General features: G+C 38.0%; 1 protein-coding gene across 1 annotated transcript in view; it reads right to left on the bottom strand.

The window, feature by feature from the left end:
* ABCA13 (ATP binding cassette subfamily A member 13) overlaps nt 1-14,919 on the bottom strand; it is a 152,908-nt gene that overhangs the window by 4,388 nt on the left and 133,601 nt on the right. The window contains exon 42 of the mRNA XM_087747914.1: nt 11,439-11,531. Within this exon, the coding sequence (XP_087604040.1) occupies nt 11,439-11,531 (93 nt within the window). The remainder of the gene's footprint in view (nt 1-11,438; nt 11,532-14,919) is intronic.

Below are 14,919 nucleotides of genomic sequence, written 5' to 3' on the forward strand. Positions count from 1 at the left end.
AGGAAGCTCGGACTGCATTGCCCACGTCCCCCCAGAAACCTGCCATTCCCTCCGTCTTCCCGCTGACCACCACTCCCATGTCCTTCACTCCAGCATTACTTCCTTTTCTTCACTCTCCAGCTCCACGGTTACTCATCGCCAAATCCTTTCCCACATTTCTTCAGTTTCTAGTGACTATCCTCTGTGTAACTCCCTGGCACCAATACCCTCCTTGCTCATGTCTTCTGTGCACAACTTGTGAGTCAGGGTAGCAGCTGGGTTAATTGGATCTGACAGGTGTGAAGCACGTTTTCATGTGATCAAAGCAGAAGTAGGTATCACAGCATGCTCTATGATGCTGCCCTTTTCCAATACAGAAAAAAAATGTCTATAGAATATCAATCCAAATGTAATAAAAAATAGAAAGGACTGTTCTGAGACATATGTCCAGTTTAGCCACTGTCTGAGCAGCTCCCAGCAAAATACTTCACATGAAGCACCACATGTTCCTCATCTATAATACGTGTATAGCAATGTAAAGGCTTTAACTTTTATTTTGTGTCAGACCAGAACCTCTGTTGGTATAAAGCAATAAAGTCTTCACTGATTTCAAAGCAGTGCAAGTTTTCACAATGAAAAATTCTAGACTGCAGTTTTTATTCTGTTAAGAATTGTACATGAATTCAAAATATAATTAACAAGGATCTGCTCAGAGAAGAATCCTATTTCTTTGTGTAGAATGAAACCATAGTTGCTACATTTTAGGTATCACGGTGGCAGCTTCTGCATAAGAAGTTGCACTGTATGAAAAGCCACATTACAAATAAATTATTGTAGGGGTTTTTGGTCTTTGTTTTTTTTTTTGTTTATTTTTATTGCAGTCAAATGCAATCACTGAACTGCTTGAAATGGAGTAAGAAGAAACATTCCTGATGCAGTGTCCTGTTTGTTGGTTCCTGAAGGATGTTATATGCATTAAATCCTATCAGGCCCAAGCTGCAGGGTACCAAATATTCACTGAGCAATAAGACCTGATAGCTGAACAGTGCTGTTACACCAAAGAGATCCAGAATAAGGTGGAACCCAAAGCAGTGGCTGGCTGATTTGCTTTGCAATGATCTACTGACACATAATAGATCTCTAATTAAATGTTTTAAATGCATAGCATCATCCCTGAAAAACTACATGTGACAATAAAAAGAGATGTTACAAAGATGGATATAGTTAACAAGGATGTTCAATTTAGTTGACAACCAACCTGAGACAACATTTTACAAGAGATCATTGATTCTGATCAGTTTTTTGGCATCTCTACACAGCCACCACTGAATTACAGTTTCAAAAATCCTGTCTTATGGAAATGCTCAACAGTCTCATAAAATGAAATTGTTGTATGCAATGAAGTTTCCAAAGAAAATGAATCAAAGTTCTGATTAGCAAAGACAGAGAAGTCTGTATAACTTTCGTTTAATTCTAAATTGCGAATGGCATAAACACCAGCATGGTACAAACAAAAAGCTTTAAAGGGTTTTTTTTCTTTTGGCTAGTCAAATTAGGATGCTTCTACACCTTGATTTTATAATTCATTTTAGTACAAGAGCTCCCCACATAGAGTAAGCTGATAAGCAATAAACATTCCCCCTTGCTACAATCAGCAAGCTGCTTTCAGCAGCGAACTGAGGCAATGAAAATCGAGTTGACCATTTTTTTCACTCTGTTTTCCTCTCTGATTCAGACAATATAATTAATTCAGAAACCCAAAGTGGAATTACAGAGAAAAGCACAATCTGGTTTGATTAGCACTGTTAGGATCAAACCTTTAGCACCTGATAGTGCAAGACCTAAGGAGGGAAACATTATCATTAAAATGGCATAAGTTGAGCCAGCACACCTGTTCAGCAGCCATCTGCTGCAAAAGAATCACCATCTCTTCAAAGCTATTCAACAAAGATATTTTCCACTGCTAATTTCTATCACATTACTTTAACAACACCTGCATTTTTATTTGTGTATACACACATACACAAAAACACATATTCTGACAAAAAAAATATTTTTCCTCTCTATCATTCCTCTTCTCCCTCAAACTAGTTGTTCACACTTGACTTTCACCTCATTAGCGATTCTGAAAGTATTGTTTATTGAGCGCTTTACCTACTAAAATGCCACCATGAGACTGAAACTAAAATATAAATTCCCAGACTGATTGTAAACTAATTAACTTGAGTATTAACAACAGCATCAGCTGCAGAACCATGAGTTTAGCAAGGACTACAAAATGCATCCAAGAACTCCACAGCTTTTAATTATATAGCTCCTCAAGCTAGCTGAGCAGCTCAAATAACAAGGGAACAAAAGGAACATAAAATGGCAACGAAGAAAGAAACAATTTCCATAGCAGCAATTACTAAATAGGCTAAAACTTTTCAGCATCGACAAAAGACGACGAGGTGGTAGAAAAGTGTTTTTACAGAGCCCAGAATCATGACTGGCCTAAGGAATGTAACTAAGGAATGATTCTTCACTCTGCTATGTTTCTCATGCAAGAACAGGGGGCATGAAATTAAATTATAGGGAGGGCAACGCAAAAGCAGTAAGATGAAGTAATTTTCCTTACAGCACATAGGGAAGCCGTACAACTCATTGACAGAGGATGTGCTGGATGCCAGAACTTGACATGAGTTAAATAGGAGACTAGAGAAATTTGGGCAGGGAATCCGCTAAGACCAGCTCTAGCTTAGGAAGCCTCGAAGCAACAAATTGCTGAAGGATGGTTGAGTAATGTGGAAAAGTAACTTCATGTGCTGATCTTGTTCCTGTACTTTTCCCTCCTGGCCGCTGTCAGAGAGAGGATACTGTGCTAGATGGGTCTTTGATCTGACCTCATGGTTGTTTCAGTATAAATATCACAAAGAGGAGGTCAGCCTGGGCTAATCACCCAAACAGTTCCTCAGTTCTCGGAAGGGTTTTGCAGCCCGTGATACAGTTCCACAGCCACACTGACAGCAGTACAAAGATAGATAACAAAACTACTTCAGATATGTGTCTACACAAGGTGCAGTCACACGCTGGAATAAAGTGTAGCCAGATCTGTACGGACTGAGGAAGTCCCCTGGCTGCTTTCCTGGTGCTCTTTCTAGCTTTGCAATGGGAATGGAAGTGGATTTAGTTGCCCAAAGGCTGAAAATTTTCATAAATACCAAGTAGAGGAGTTGCCACTTGGGGCAGATCAAGTAATACTAACTTATCAATGCTCCTTTCTGCCCATTCCTCAGAGGTCCTGGTTCAGAGATTTGAATGGCGACAAGAAGTTGCTGAAACAAAACGCCTTATGGCCACACAGCTGAGCTTACACTTGGCTGGTCACAAGGGGTCCCTAGAGGAATTAACTGAATGTTTTTTGAAGCTTGACCCATGAAATCCTGTTTTCTGTGAAGGGTGAAAATGAAGGTCCATTATTAACAGACTTCTATTTGCTTTAAAAAAATTAAATCTGTATTTTCATTTAAAACCCTTAGGAGTTTGCTTGTCCACAAATGAACAAAACCAAACCTAGAAAACACTGTTTTAACTTACAGCAGGGTCCAGAATGACCAGTTCATTGAATCGCACTCTTCCCAAAGCCCATTTACCATCTCTTCTCTCCCCCAATCAAAATTGCTGAATGTAATCTTAGGAAATTAAGAACATGGCCCTATTTCCTAAACCTGGGTGAATAAGAAAAGCATCTAATCATCCATATGCTTTTTTTCCCACTAATCAAAGGTTACCTTTCCTGGAGAATGTTGTGCTATGTATATACATCAAAAAATTACAGCTCCCAGAAATTTTACTGGTGGAAATATTATGTGCATGCTTTATGTATGTGCTAGTTGGACTGATCAAAAGATTACTTCAAAATGACATTATTGGATAACAAAATCAAAAATAATAAAGAGAACATTGACACTTAATGGCTGCAAGGAACTGCATTTTTTAGAATATATGCCATAAATCAAAGAGGGGGAATAATTTGTTACTGTGCTGTTTGCCCCTCTGCTTTGGTTTACATTCATTTGCACACAGATATGGTCCTACTTTCCCTAAGTGAATAGGCCTCATCTAGACAAGCTAACTTAGTTATACCAGTATGATTGCTGAAGCATGGGATACAGATTCAGGTCATTCCCCTTACAGCCCTAAACAAAAGCACAATTTACAAAGAGAACACAACTTGAATACGATTGAAAACAAAACACTTCGAAAAACATTGAAAAAATAAACAAAAATTGAAATAAAATTATTAAAACAAATATATCACAGTTTAATACAATTTTAAATCACACAACAAATTTAATTATTTCATCTATTAAGTGCCAGGTAAAGGCAATATCTAGGAAGTAAAAAAGGTTATTAAATTTGAAATAGTTGCTTTGTTTTTTTAAAAAATGGTACAATCAAATGCAAATATACTATCACTTGCAAAATGTGAATTCCTTCTGTAATTATTCAGAACAACCTCAGTGTGGCTGAACAGATAAACTTGATTAGATGCAAACAAACAAACAGACATAACAAATAAATTATAAAATCTGTCTTCCATATACTATTCATAGATTTTGTTTCATCATTTTTTGATTATGATTTTTCCAGGGTAACAATAGAAACATTAAAACAGTTATTAAACAAACGAGTAACACTTGTTCAAGTATATTGTACATGTACTATTTGTTCACACACACTCCAGGCTTTCATATCAAGCCATCTAAAGTTAAGTTCTGTATTCAATAATATCATTGACATAACAATGACAGCCTCAGGTTGTAAGCAATGCAGTGTACAACTTTGCCTTGCTCTCTGAAAGTAGGCATTTAAGCGCTTAGATGTGATTTCCAAATATGTGGTAAAACCCTCAAAAATCTTGTTAATTGTTCATACATGTGCACACACAAAACCTGTCTGTATATGAGCTTGTATGTCTGCACATACAGGTGAGTATGAGAGATCTGTTACTCTTGTTTTATTTATATATTACATTCCCAGAGAAACAGGAATAGCAGCACTGTAATTCTGTGCAAGGACGATGGCGCAGCCTACAAAGAACCAAAACTGTTTCCTCAAAGTACCTTCTGGGCCTCAACAGTGAAAAAAGCAGGAGGAGATAACATTATCATTGTGTTGCCATCACTGTTTTCTAGCATACTCTTTTTTTAAGTGAGTTTAAAAAAAAATCAGGATATTACACACTAAAATGTCTATTGAAAGGACGTTATCAACACTTCAAGGTCAAATTCTCAAGTTAAAACGTGCTAGAATGGAGACCAGCTGTGAAATTCAAATTTAAACCTCTGGTATATTTGCCTTATGTAATAAGCTTTAATTACATCATGACATAGCATCTCTTCATGAAATCCTTATCGTGAACGTCTCACAAGATATACTGGAGGTACTTGCTCAGACAAGTGGCTTTATTTACTGCAACATCTAGAAAATGTTGCAAATAAGATAGCAGATTGATGAGAAAATGAAAGTACTTCACGGTTCTGGTACAGCCCTGGGGAGCTGAATCCTACCCTTCCACCCCAGTACACCTGAGTGATCTGTGGTAACTCAGACCACGTTTTTCACTACTGCTTTCCTATCTTGTTAAGGGCCAACCTTGAGACCTAGGGTTCCAATTTGCTGAAGGAATTCATAGTACTTTCAGAAACACCCACAGCTACAGCTGAAGTTAACAGGCATTGTACTTTGAAGGCAATGTTAAACAAACGGAAAATATTTAGCCATAAACTGCTCGGGTTGACTACCCAAACCCGCTTAACTTTAGCATCATGCTTCAGTTACTCTTCTATAAAATGGGAATAATTATTTCAAATCCAGTTTCCCAGAAGTATTGTGGAAAACATAGATGTTGATATTTATGAAGCACTGCTCCAATGAATGCTGATAATACTGTATTGAGAGCGAGGTTTCAAAAATGTCTGGTAAAAACAGTACACAGATCACATACTAGGGAAAGAGGAGAATATGAAATCTTAATCAGCTGCTGCTCATTGAATGAACAGGTACACAGATTTAATGCAGTGTCCTGTGGAAAACATAGTATAAAATGACAAAAAAAAAAAGCATTGTAATGCACACACACAGTAGGGCTGAATTAATGTTGCACAGTTTTATGAGAGTGTAAAGATATTGCTCATTTCTGAACTCTCAATCTGTGTGTCTTTAAAGTTGTAAGAACTCTTTTCTTCAAGCTTTCCTTTGGGAAGATAAACTAATAGCTATATTACATGAATACACATCCACTGCCTTAATACATTTTTCATGTACAGACAGAATTTGTTTTCTAGTCTAGTCAGGAATAAAAATTATATTCGCTTCTATATTTTATGGCATGTAAGAAACTTACTGCTAGTATGTCTGTTAGTATGATAACACTGCTTCCACTGAAGGCTGAAATATTGATGAGATATTTAAACTTAATCCTCTCCTTTCCATTTAAGAAATCTACACATATGAGTTTGAGAAAAGCAATAAAATATTCTCAATCAACCTTTTTTAAAAAAGGTAGAGTGTAAATAGCTTGCCAAACATTTTTCATTCTAACTCTGCTATAACAAATGGATTAATTGTTGGGTAATTTAATCAGATGGCTTGCTGATAAAATTTGAGCAAAGACTTGTGTGTCCAGCACTTGAAAAATTGCTATGGGTTTTTCAGCTATGAGAAGTCTGTCCAGATGGCCCTAGTACGAAGGATAGTATTCAAAATGTTGTTCCCAGAGGATTGGCCAGCTGTATGTAACATGGAAATGCTTCTGTGAATTTTTAAAAAAACATTAAGTATAATGGAGAATACTGGAGAGAGCATTTAAATGTAATCCATTCACAATTTAGAGTAATTGACTCAGCTGGCAGGAGACATCTGAAATTAGGTTTTAACAGGCACAACTGCTAACATATCTGTCTCATACAAACTACATCTAGAACTAAGATGCTAACTCTTTGGAAATTGCCCTTCAGTTCATTCTTTCCAGCTAACACCTTTCTTGGCATTATTCAGAAATTTGCCACCTGCAACAAAAGGCCTTTCTAAAGCAGTCCAACACTTATTATTCTACTGAGAAACATTTGAGGGTACTTTAAATCTGTTTAAACATAGATAAATACAGTCAGGGCTCAACAGGTGGGAGCAGAAACCCAAACACCTACATTTGTAGCGAGAAGACATTTTTGGATGAGCATTTTGTAACAGCCTTGCAGAAGAGCTGGAAAAATGAATCAAGTCTCACACATTAGAAGCAGCATGTGTCACTTTTTATACCTTATGAAGCTTTTATGTTTCACATTAGCATCTTCCTGGAGTTCACCCATACCCTTCATAGCAGAATTTTGTACCGCCATCTGACAAAGCTGTATTCAGTCCAAGATTATGGTCTCTCACAGCTGCCGAGGGCTGAAGGTGTAGTGAGAGAGAAACCCGAATCCTTGAAACTCCCCACCACAGAAAAGAAGCAAATTTAACAGGGACCCAAGGAAGACCCATTAAGCCTTCATCATGCATTCATCAAAAAGGTGATCATAATCTAGACTTTACAGGCTCGAATGGTACTAAAGGAAAAGCAAATAAAACAACTCTGAGGATTTCTGTCAAGACAGACAGAATCACCAGGAAGGGAGGAAAATATGTCATTTTAGTGGACATAGCTACATTTAAAAGAGGAAAAAAAATTCTTGAGACATGCTAATGTAATCACATGTAATATCAAAATGTGGTCCTACTGTTATTTCTTACAATACAGGACTCATTCGATCATAAATAAAAGCTGTACAAAAGTTTTCTTCAGTTTAAGTGTTCATACTGTGTTTAGATTTCTTCCCTTCTTCCAATCTTCAAAGCTAGATCAGGTCACTTGTACTTAATTTTAAAATATTTATTCTATTTGATTTGTAGAAACAAATGGAAGACAGACTAAATGATATCAAGAGATGCTTATAAATAAGAGCAAATTAAAAAATAGAGCTGTAAAATCTAACAGCAAAAACATCATAATTTACAACTACGGTCCCCATTAATTTATTTTAGCACCATTCTTGCCTGTTAATATAAATATGCATATTACTAGCATAACTCATTGACACACATAGAACACAAAAGCACCATCAAAACCCAGTTTTTATGGTACGAGTAATTTAGATTAAATCAGATGCAGCAAAATGAGTTTTATTTATGCTTTCCTTCACTCACATTGCTTCATGGAACAGTTTTGTTAAACAAAATGTGAGGTGATAGGGTTTTTACTCTGAGATGGTGCCAGGGACAAATACACTAGGACAGTGCTAATTGCAGGAAAACACTGAAAAATAGAACTGACTAGTGACTATACCAGTGGAGGTAGCTGTTAGATAAAGTGTTCTTCTGCAGGTAGGTGTTTCCTAATAGGTTTAGAAATCCTTATGGTCTATCACTTTAGAAGGAAGAATATTTTGATCTGTATGACAGTGAGAATGATAAGGCTATTAAATCATAGGGAGGGAAGGAAAATGGGAAGGAAGGAGTAACTCAATACTCTTTCAAGTCCTGGAAGTTTTTCAGGACATTCACGGGTGGAGTGGAAAGCGAGAAAATGAAAACATTAAAATAATTTAAAGCTTAATTATTTCAATGGTTTTCTTTGGAGTAATAAGTAGAAGAATCCTGGTTCTCTTCTCCTTTCCCATCTCATGTGGAGGCAGAAGTCCTCCATAAGGTACATGGTAGCATATCTGGAAATTGTCTTCAAGTAAGTTTGGAACATGAATTACACAGAGGTACTGGGTTTTTTAATCTCCTAACAATTACTTTATTTATTAGGTGTGTGATAGCCTGGGGTTTATGATGGAGCACTTTATTGGCAAGTAAAGAAAACCATAGTCAGGAGTTCTACCTGGAGGGAAGTTTGAAGCTAGAGTAAGCAACAAAATAATAGGAGTACAGGGACAGTCTTTGGCTTCTCCTGAACACTTATCAAGAGTTTTCCAAAGAAAGCATGGAAATGGCTTTACTGTATGCTTAATTTAAAAAAAAAAAAAAAAAAAAAAAGCTTTAACAGCTGTGTGTATAAGAGGTTTTAAGACTGTTCTCTCTACAGTGGCTTTGCTCCTGGAGGCCAAGAAAATTAATTAGGCAGTCAGAGCAAATTCAGACAACTGCATGATTTTAATTAAATCCTTTGATAAAGCTAGTGACTATTTTTTCCTAACAAAAGGTTCTAAAGTTTTAGAAAAATTCAATAGGTTCCTGAACAATAAGTGTGGAAAATTTGGAGACTAAATCAATCAATAAGCTAGGACTTAAAGGGATTTTAGTCCTGCCTTAAATGAAAAATCTTAATGCAGCTTCAGCTATGCTGTTTCTGTGGAAAGCCGCAGCAATATTGGTATCCAGTGCACATATTATCCCACATGAATGCCACTGACATACATTAAAGAACTGTCATGGCAATACAAGGAACATAAACCTGCTGATAGCATGAAATATTCTTAACATAGAGAAGGTGTGCTTTTTTTAAAGTTACAATAATTTTAAACTAATAATTGCTATGAACATGACTGCCAAACATTCCTGCTTGCAGAATTTAAAAGACGCGCTCATACAGCCTTGATTTTTGAATGGCTGATCTGTGAATGTCCTGATATCCTCAGAATTAATTTGAAGATACTTCCAGCGTGTCATATAGTTTATTCTTCTGCATTGATTTGCTTACTGTGATCTGAAGGACGTACATCTACAGAGACAGTGCAACAAATCGAGAAATAACTGTCCTATTTATATGAATATGGTGCATACTTATGAGTATGCTTATGATGCCTTGCTTCCTAAGAAGGTGGATGAAAAGATGCTGCTAAAGGAAACATCAGAAGTGGTAAAACAATGACAAAGTCACTGAGAAGATAAAGATGAAGGTAGCCTTTGTGGAATGCCTGATTTTGCCCTCTCAAGGTCAAGCTGAGAAGACAGACACTCACTCACTCCAGAGGATCTGAAACATAAAAAGGGGAGACCCACATTTATCCCAGCTAGCTTTATGCACTCAACTGAAGTGCCTAAGTAATACCATTTTTTCCTATTAGGGGACACACACATTTTCAAAAACCAGTTTTGCCTGCACAAGGTCTGCATTGTCCTCTACAGACATCTCTCTCATTACAGAAGAAATAAAGGGTGCCTGCACTCCTGCTAAAGTACTCCAGCTCGTGGTACAACAGGCCACTCTGTGCTACGAAATTTGGGAATAAGAGACAGGATGGCAAAGACAAAGAGCTAGATACAAAAGAAGCAGAAACTGCTGAAGAGCGATTGACTTCTCATGCCTCTAGAAACTGAGGCAACTACTCTCTGAAAGGTATGCAAATATGAAAAGAAGGCTATGATCACACAGAACAATCAGAAATATAGATGCAGACCTCAGGTTTTTCACTATCCAGTTTGTAAGGTCTCTAGCTTAAAGTTTGTCTTGATGAAAAAAACCTTGGAAGGAGAGAGCTTATTAATCTAAATGTGAATCAGGCCCATCATGCTAATTTAGCTGCAAAATAAGGGCCTACAGTTCTACCCAAAGGGAAGGACAGAAAGCCAGAAGTGCCCCTCAAGGGTCAAGAAATTATCTGAGACACAGATAACTTCTGCCCTATAACCATGGCAGACAGCAATTCCAAAACATTTCTGTAGAGCTTGTTTACATTGTCAAATGTATCTGCACTTAAAAGTGCTAAATGCTGAGCTAGTACAAAGCAGTGTAGCTTTGCTGCTTGTAAATGAGCTGTACCATTTTACACAGCTGACTGTCTGAGTGTCATAAAAATTCTACTTATTACTGAATGTAAATGTTTTAGCTGTAAGTTGCAGCAACTTTCCCCTTGGCTTCTGATCCTGTTTCCTTTATGGTGGTTTGAGCCCATCCTCTAAATAAACATCCTCATTAACAGATATTAAATTAACTCGTGAGCAGAGCTGAAGCAGAAGAGAGGCTCATGCACACCAGGAAAAGGACACAGAAAACATAGCATAAATATCTGCAACTGCCAGTGAATTCAGTAGGAAGCAGAGATGGTTCAAAATATGTTGTCTTATGGGCTGCTGACTTGTTAAAAGTGCTTCTTCCTGTTACAAGAAATCCTCACAAGGAACCAAAGTGTATTTCATCTCAACATGTTGAATTCTTACAACGTATTTCTCAGGTTGAGTGCAGAAGTGCTTCGTTTTAGATACAGATCTGTCTCTTTCAATTACCAGTGCAGACTACAAAGCATTTTAGCAATCCCATATGTCAATTTAGCTTGCTAAGATATCCTAATTGGCTCTTTTTTAACTTCAGTGATGGCAGGAAAAGAAAGATGCGCTTAGCAGTCATAAGTATTTATTCCTTGGCACTATTAAAGTGTCTAGCCAGCTCTTAGACTGAATGTAGCTGCAGAAGGTTTGATGTTGACATATAATACCTGTTTTTAATGTGCTGGGGAGAACCAAGACACTTGAAACTTCCATTGACCATAATAGCAAGCCGTGTGCAGAGTGCTTCACATTCTTCCATACTATAAAATAACGTGAAAAAAAATATTAAAAGAATAATAGTGAAAACAGACAACATTATTTATACCTAACTTTAATAAAAATGGAAGGAATCTGGACAGCTGCAAAAATGGGTACACAAAAATTTTGACTTTAAAGGCAACAGTCTGAATTGTAACCCTAGTCAGTACATACCAAGAGTTATTACCACATGACAGCTAGTAGAGAGCCCTAAAATGGAATTGGTGTTTTTAGTCCAGAACTAATTGGACAATTCTGGCCACAATACAAAGGTTTTATCACCACAGGGAAATACCTGATAGGCAGTCTTAGAAATGCCACCAAGTGTGAGCATCGTGAACTCTGTTATTCCCTGTAATATCTGTTCATGGTCATTCTGAGCTAAAGGATAGAGGGAGAAGAATGAAGTAAATTTGCTCAGCTTGCCTCTTGCATAGTACATACCCTTAAAAAAGTAGTTACCCTTAGTCTGATTGCAGGGTAGAAGACAACACAAAACACCACAATCCAAACAGAATTTAGGACATGGAAATGCAGCTGAATAGAAAAGCAGGATCCTGTTAGATGCGACTGCTTCAGATGATAAATAATAACTTTGGCTTGTAAAGCTTAGGGCAGATGGGCTGCCATTCTAAAATTATACAGAATTGTGTGAGCATCTCTTCCAAAGCATCGCTTTAGACATAGGACATCAGTCAGGACATATCCATCACCTCAAAGAGGAGTCAAAGTTGTTTGATGTTCCTACAATTCACTGCGTGCACTCCCCAACCCTTCTGAGACAGCTAAACAAGAGTTGTCTTGTGTGTCTCAGCCATGTGCCAATCCAGATTAAAGTGCTTCTACTGAACAAGCATGGCAATAAGTACCCTCCTAGGAACAATTTCCTTAAAATAGGACAGGGATATGGTGCAAAATGCCAAACCACTATATTTGAGAGAGATGGGGAGAGGGCTTGCTAATACATCTTCCCACAAATCTGGAAGTTAGCTGAGTCTCTTTGGGGTGCAGTAACTCCTAGTGCTCCCTTTGGCATAACATTCCCCAGCTGTGGCAAAATAACACAAATTTAGGCCTGTATGCACAGTTAATACAATCTCACTCCTCCCTTCCTCAAAACAAAAGTTAAGCATTGCCTCTGAAAACAGACCTCAAAAACTAATTTTTACACAAGAAACCATGTCTATACCTTATGCGCTTATTTGTTGATACGCATGAAGATTCACTTCGTAAGAAAAATTCCTTTACTTACACAAGTAGCCTTTGAAAGAATCTCAAATAAATCTCCAATGGCCTTCAGCAAATAGTATAAATAGTATAAAATAATTTCTCCTTCCTCCACCCTGGCGCAACAATGTCTTATTAATTAGAAATGAACTGTGTACCCTATCATTGTACTTATATCTGCTTCGAGTCATTCATTTGTAGAGCTAAACGAGTAATTAGTAACAATTGGATGGATTTTTTGTTTTGTTTTGTTTACAACGTATTAGTAATGAGAGCACAGCTCTCTTCTGTTTAGCTGGTGTTTGACAACTAAGGGTTCTTAATCTGGACTGAAAAGTCAAAGCACACTGTTTCCTGAAAATCACTCAGCTTAATTCACAATCCATAACTTGTGTTCCCTAAATGAGTTAGCTAGTAAGCACTTGAGGATCAAATACAGGTATGTGATTTTCAAGATTCAGCTTCCATAAATAGAATACTAGAAACCTTATTGATTGAAAAATGCTCTCAAATGTAGCGCACACATGTACAGGGACGACAAAGACATTTTGAGAACATCTGAAAAAAAATTAACAATATCTAGAAAATATTGAGGAAAGTTTTGCTGCATTCTTTTATTGATTCATCTATGCTTCAAATCTTATTAGGCCAAAATGTTACATTGCTGTTTTGATTAATGAGTTCTGCTCTCTCTAGGGATGTTTTCATGATCTCTCCCTCACTTAAAGCTATTTTATATATAATTATACGTACTATACTATATTCCCTAAGGGAACATTTAATTTATTCCATTTTGCTATAGATGTTACAAAAGAGTATTGATGTTTCCTCCATTAAACTGATATACCAATGACCGTACCAGACAATTGACAAGACACTTAATGTAGATAGACTTTTTTTAAGAATATAGGGTCACTCCTGCCATTTCCAGTAGTACATACAGAGAATAGCTGAGGCATCTGTCTTTAAGATGTCATGGCATACTCTTTTCATACACTGATGCAAACCAGAAACCTTACTAAATTCAGAAGAGAGTTTTTCATTCCCACCTGCCTTTGTAAGGATTTATAAAGTGGGCAGCTGCAAAAGGGTAACCTGGTGTTCCGAGCAAGAAGAAACACTGCAACACTGAACAGAAAGAACACAGAAGAGGAAGAATTCATATCATCATTTTTTCTGTGTCTGCAGCCCCCTCAAGCCACATTCTAATCCTTGAAAATTAAATATAGAAAATATTTAGGATTTAGACAAGTTGAATTTTCACAAGCAGGAAGGAATTGCCACAAAATACCAAGACATATTCCGTGTTTCATAGAATCATAGAATCATTAAGGTTGGAAAAGACCCTTAAGATCATCAAGTCCAATCGTTAACATAGCACTGCCAAGTCCACCACTAAACCATGTCCTCAAGCACCACGTCTACCCGTCTTTTAAATACCTCCAGGGATGGGGACCCAGCCACTTCCCTGGGCAGCCTGTTCCAATGCCTGACTACCCTTTCAGTGAAGAAGTTTTTCCTAATATCTAATCTAAACCTCCCCTGGTGCAGCTTGAGGCCGTTTCCTCTCATCCTATCACTTGTTACTAGGGAGAAGAGACCAAACCCCACCTCACTACAACCTCCTTTCAGGTAGTTGTAGAGAGCAATAAGGTCTCCCCTCAGCCTCCTCTTCTCCAAAATAAACAACCCCCGCTCCCTCAGCTGCTCCTCACAAGACCTGTGCTCTAGACCCTTCATCAGCTTCATTGCCCTCCTCTGGACACGCTCCAGCACCTCGATGTCCTTCTTGTAGTGAGGGGCCCAAAACTGAACATAGTACTCGAGGTGCGGCCTCACCAATGCCGAGTACAGGGGCCACTATCACCTCCCTGGTCCTGCTGGCCACACTATTCCTGATGCAAGCCAGGATGCCATTGGCCTTCTTGGCCACCTGAGCACACTGCTGGCTCATGTGCAGGTGGCTGTCAGCCAACACCCCCAGGTCCCTTTCTGCCAGACAGGTCTCCAGCCACTCCTCCCCGAGCCTGTAGCATTGCATGAGGTTGTTGTGACCGAAGTGCAGGACCCGGCACTGAGCCTTGTTGAACCTCATACAGTTGGCCCCGGCCCATTGATCCAGCCTGTCCAGGTCCCTCTGTAGGGCCTTTCTGCCCTCCAGCA

The sequence above is a fragment of the Nipponia nippon genome, unplaced genomic scaffold (assembly GCF_047370975.1).
Source record: "Nipponia nippon isolate SJK-2023a ecotype South Korea unplaced genomic scaffold, ASM4737097v1 scaffold_1, whole genome shotgun sequence".
NCBI classification, from domain to species: domain Eukaryota; kingdom Metazoa; phylum Chordata; class Aves; order Pelecaniformes; family Threskiornithidae; genus Nipponia; species Nipponia nippon.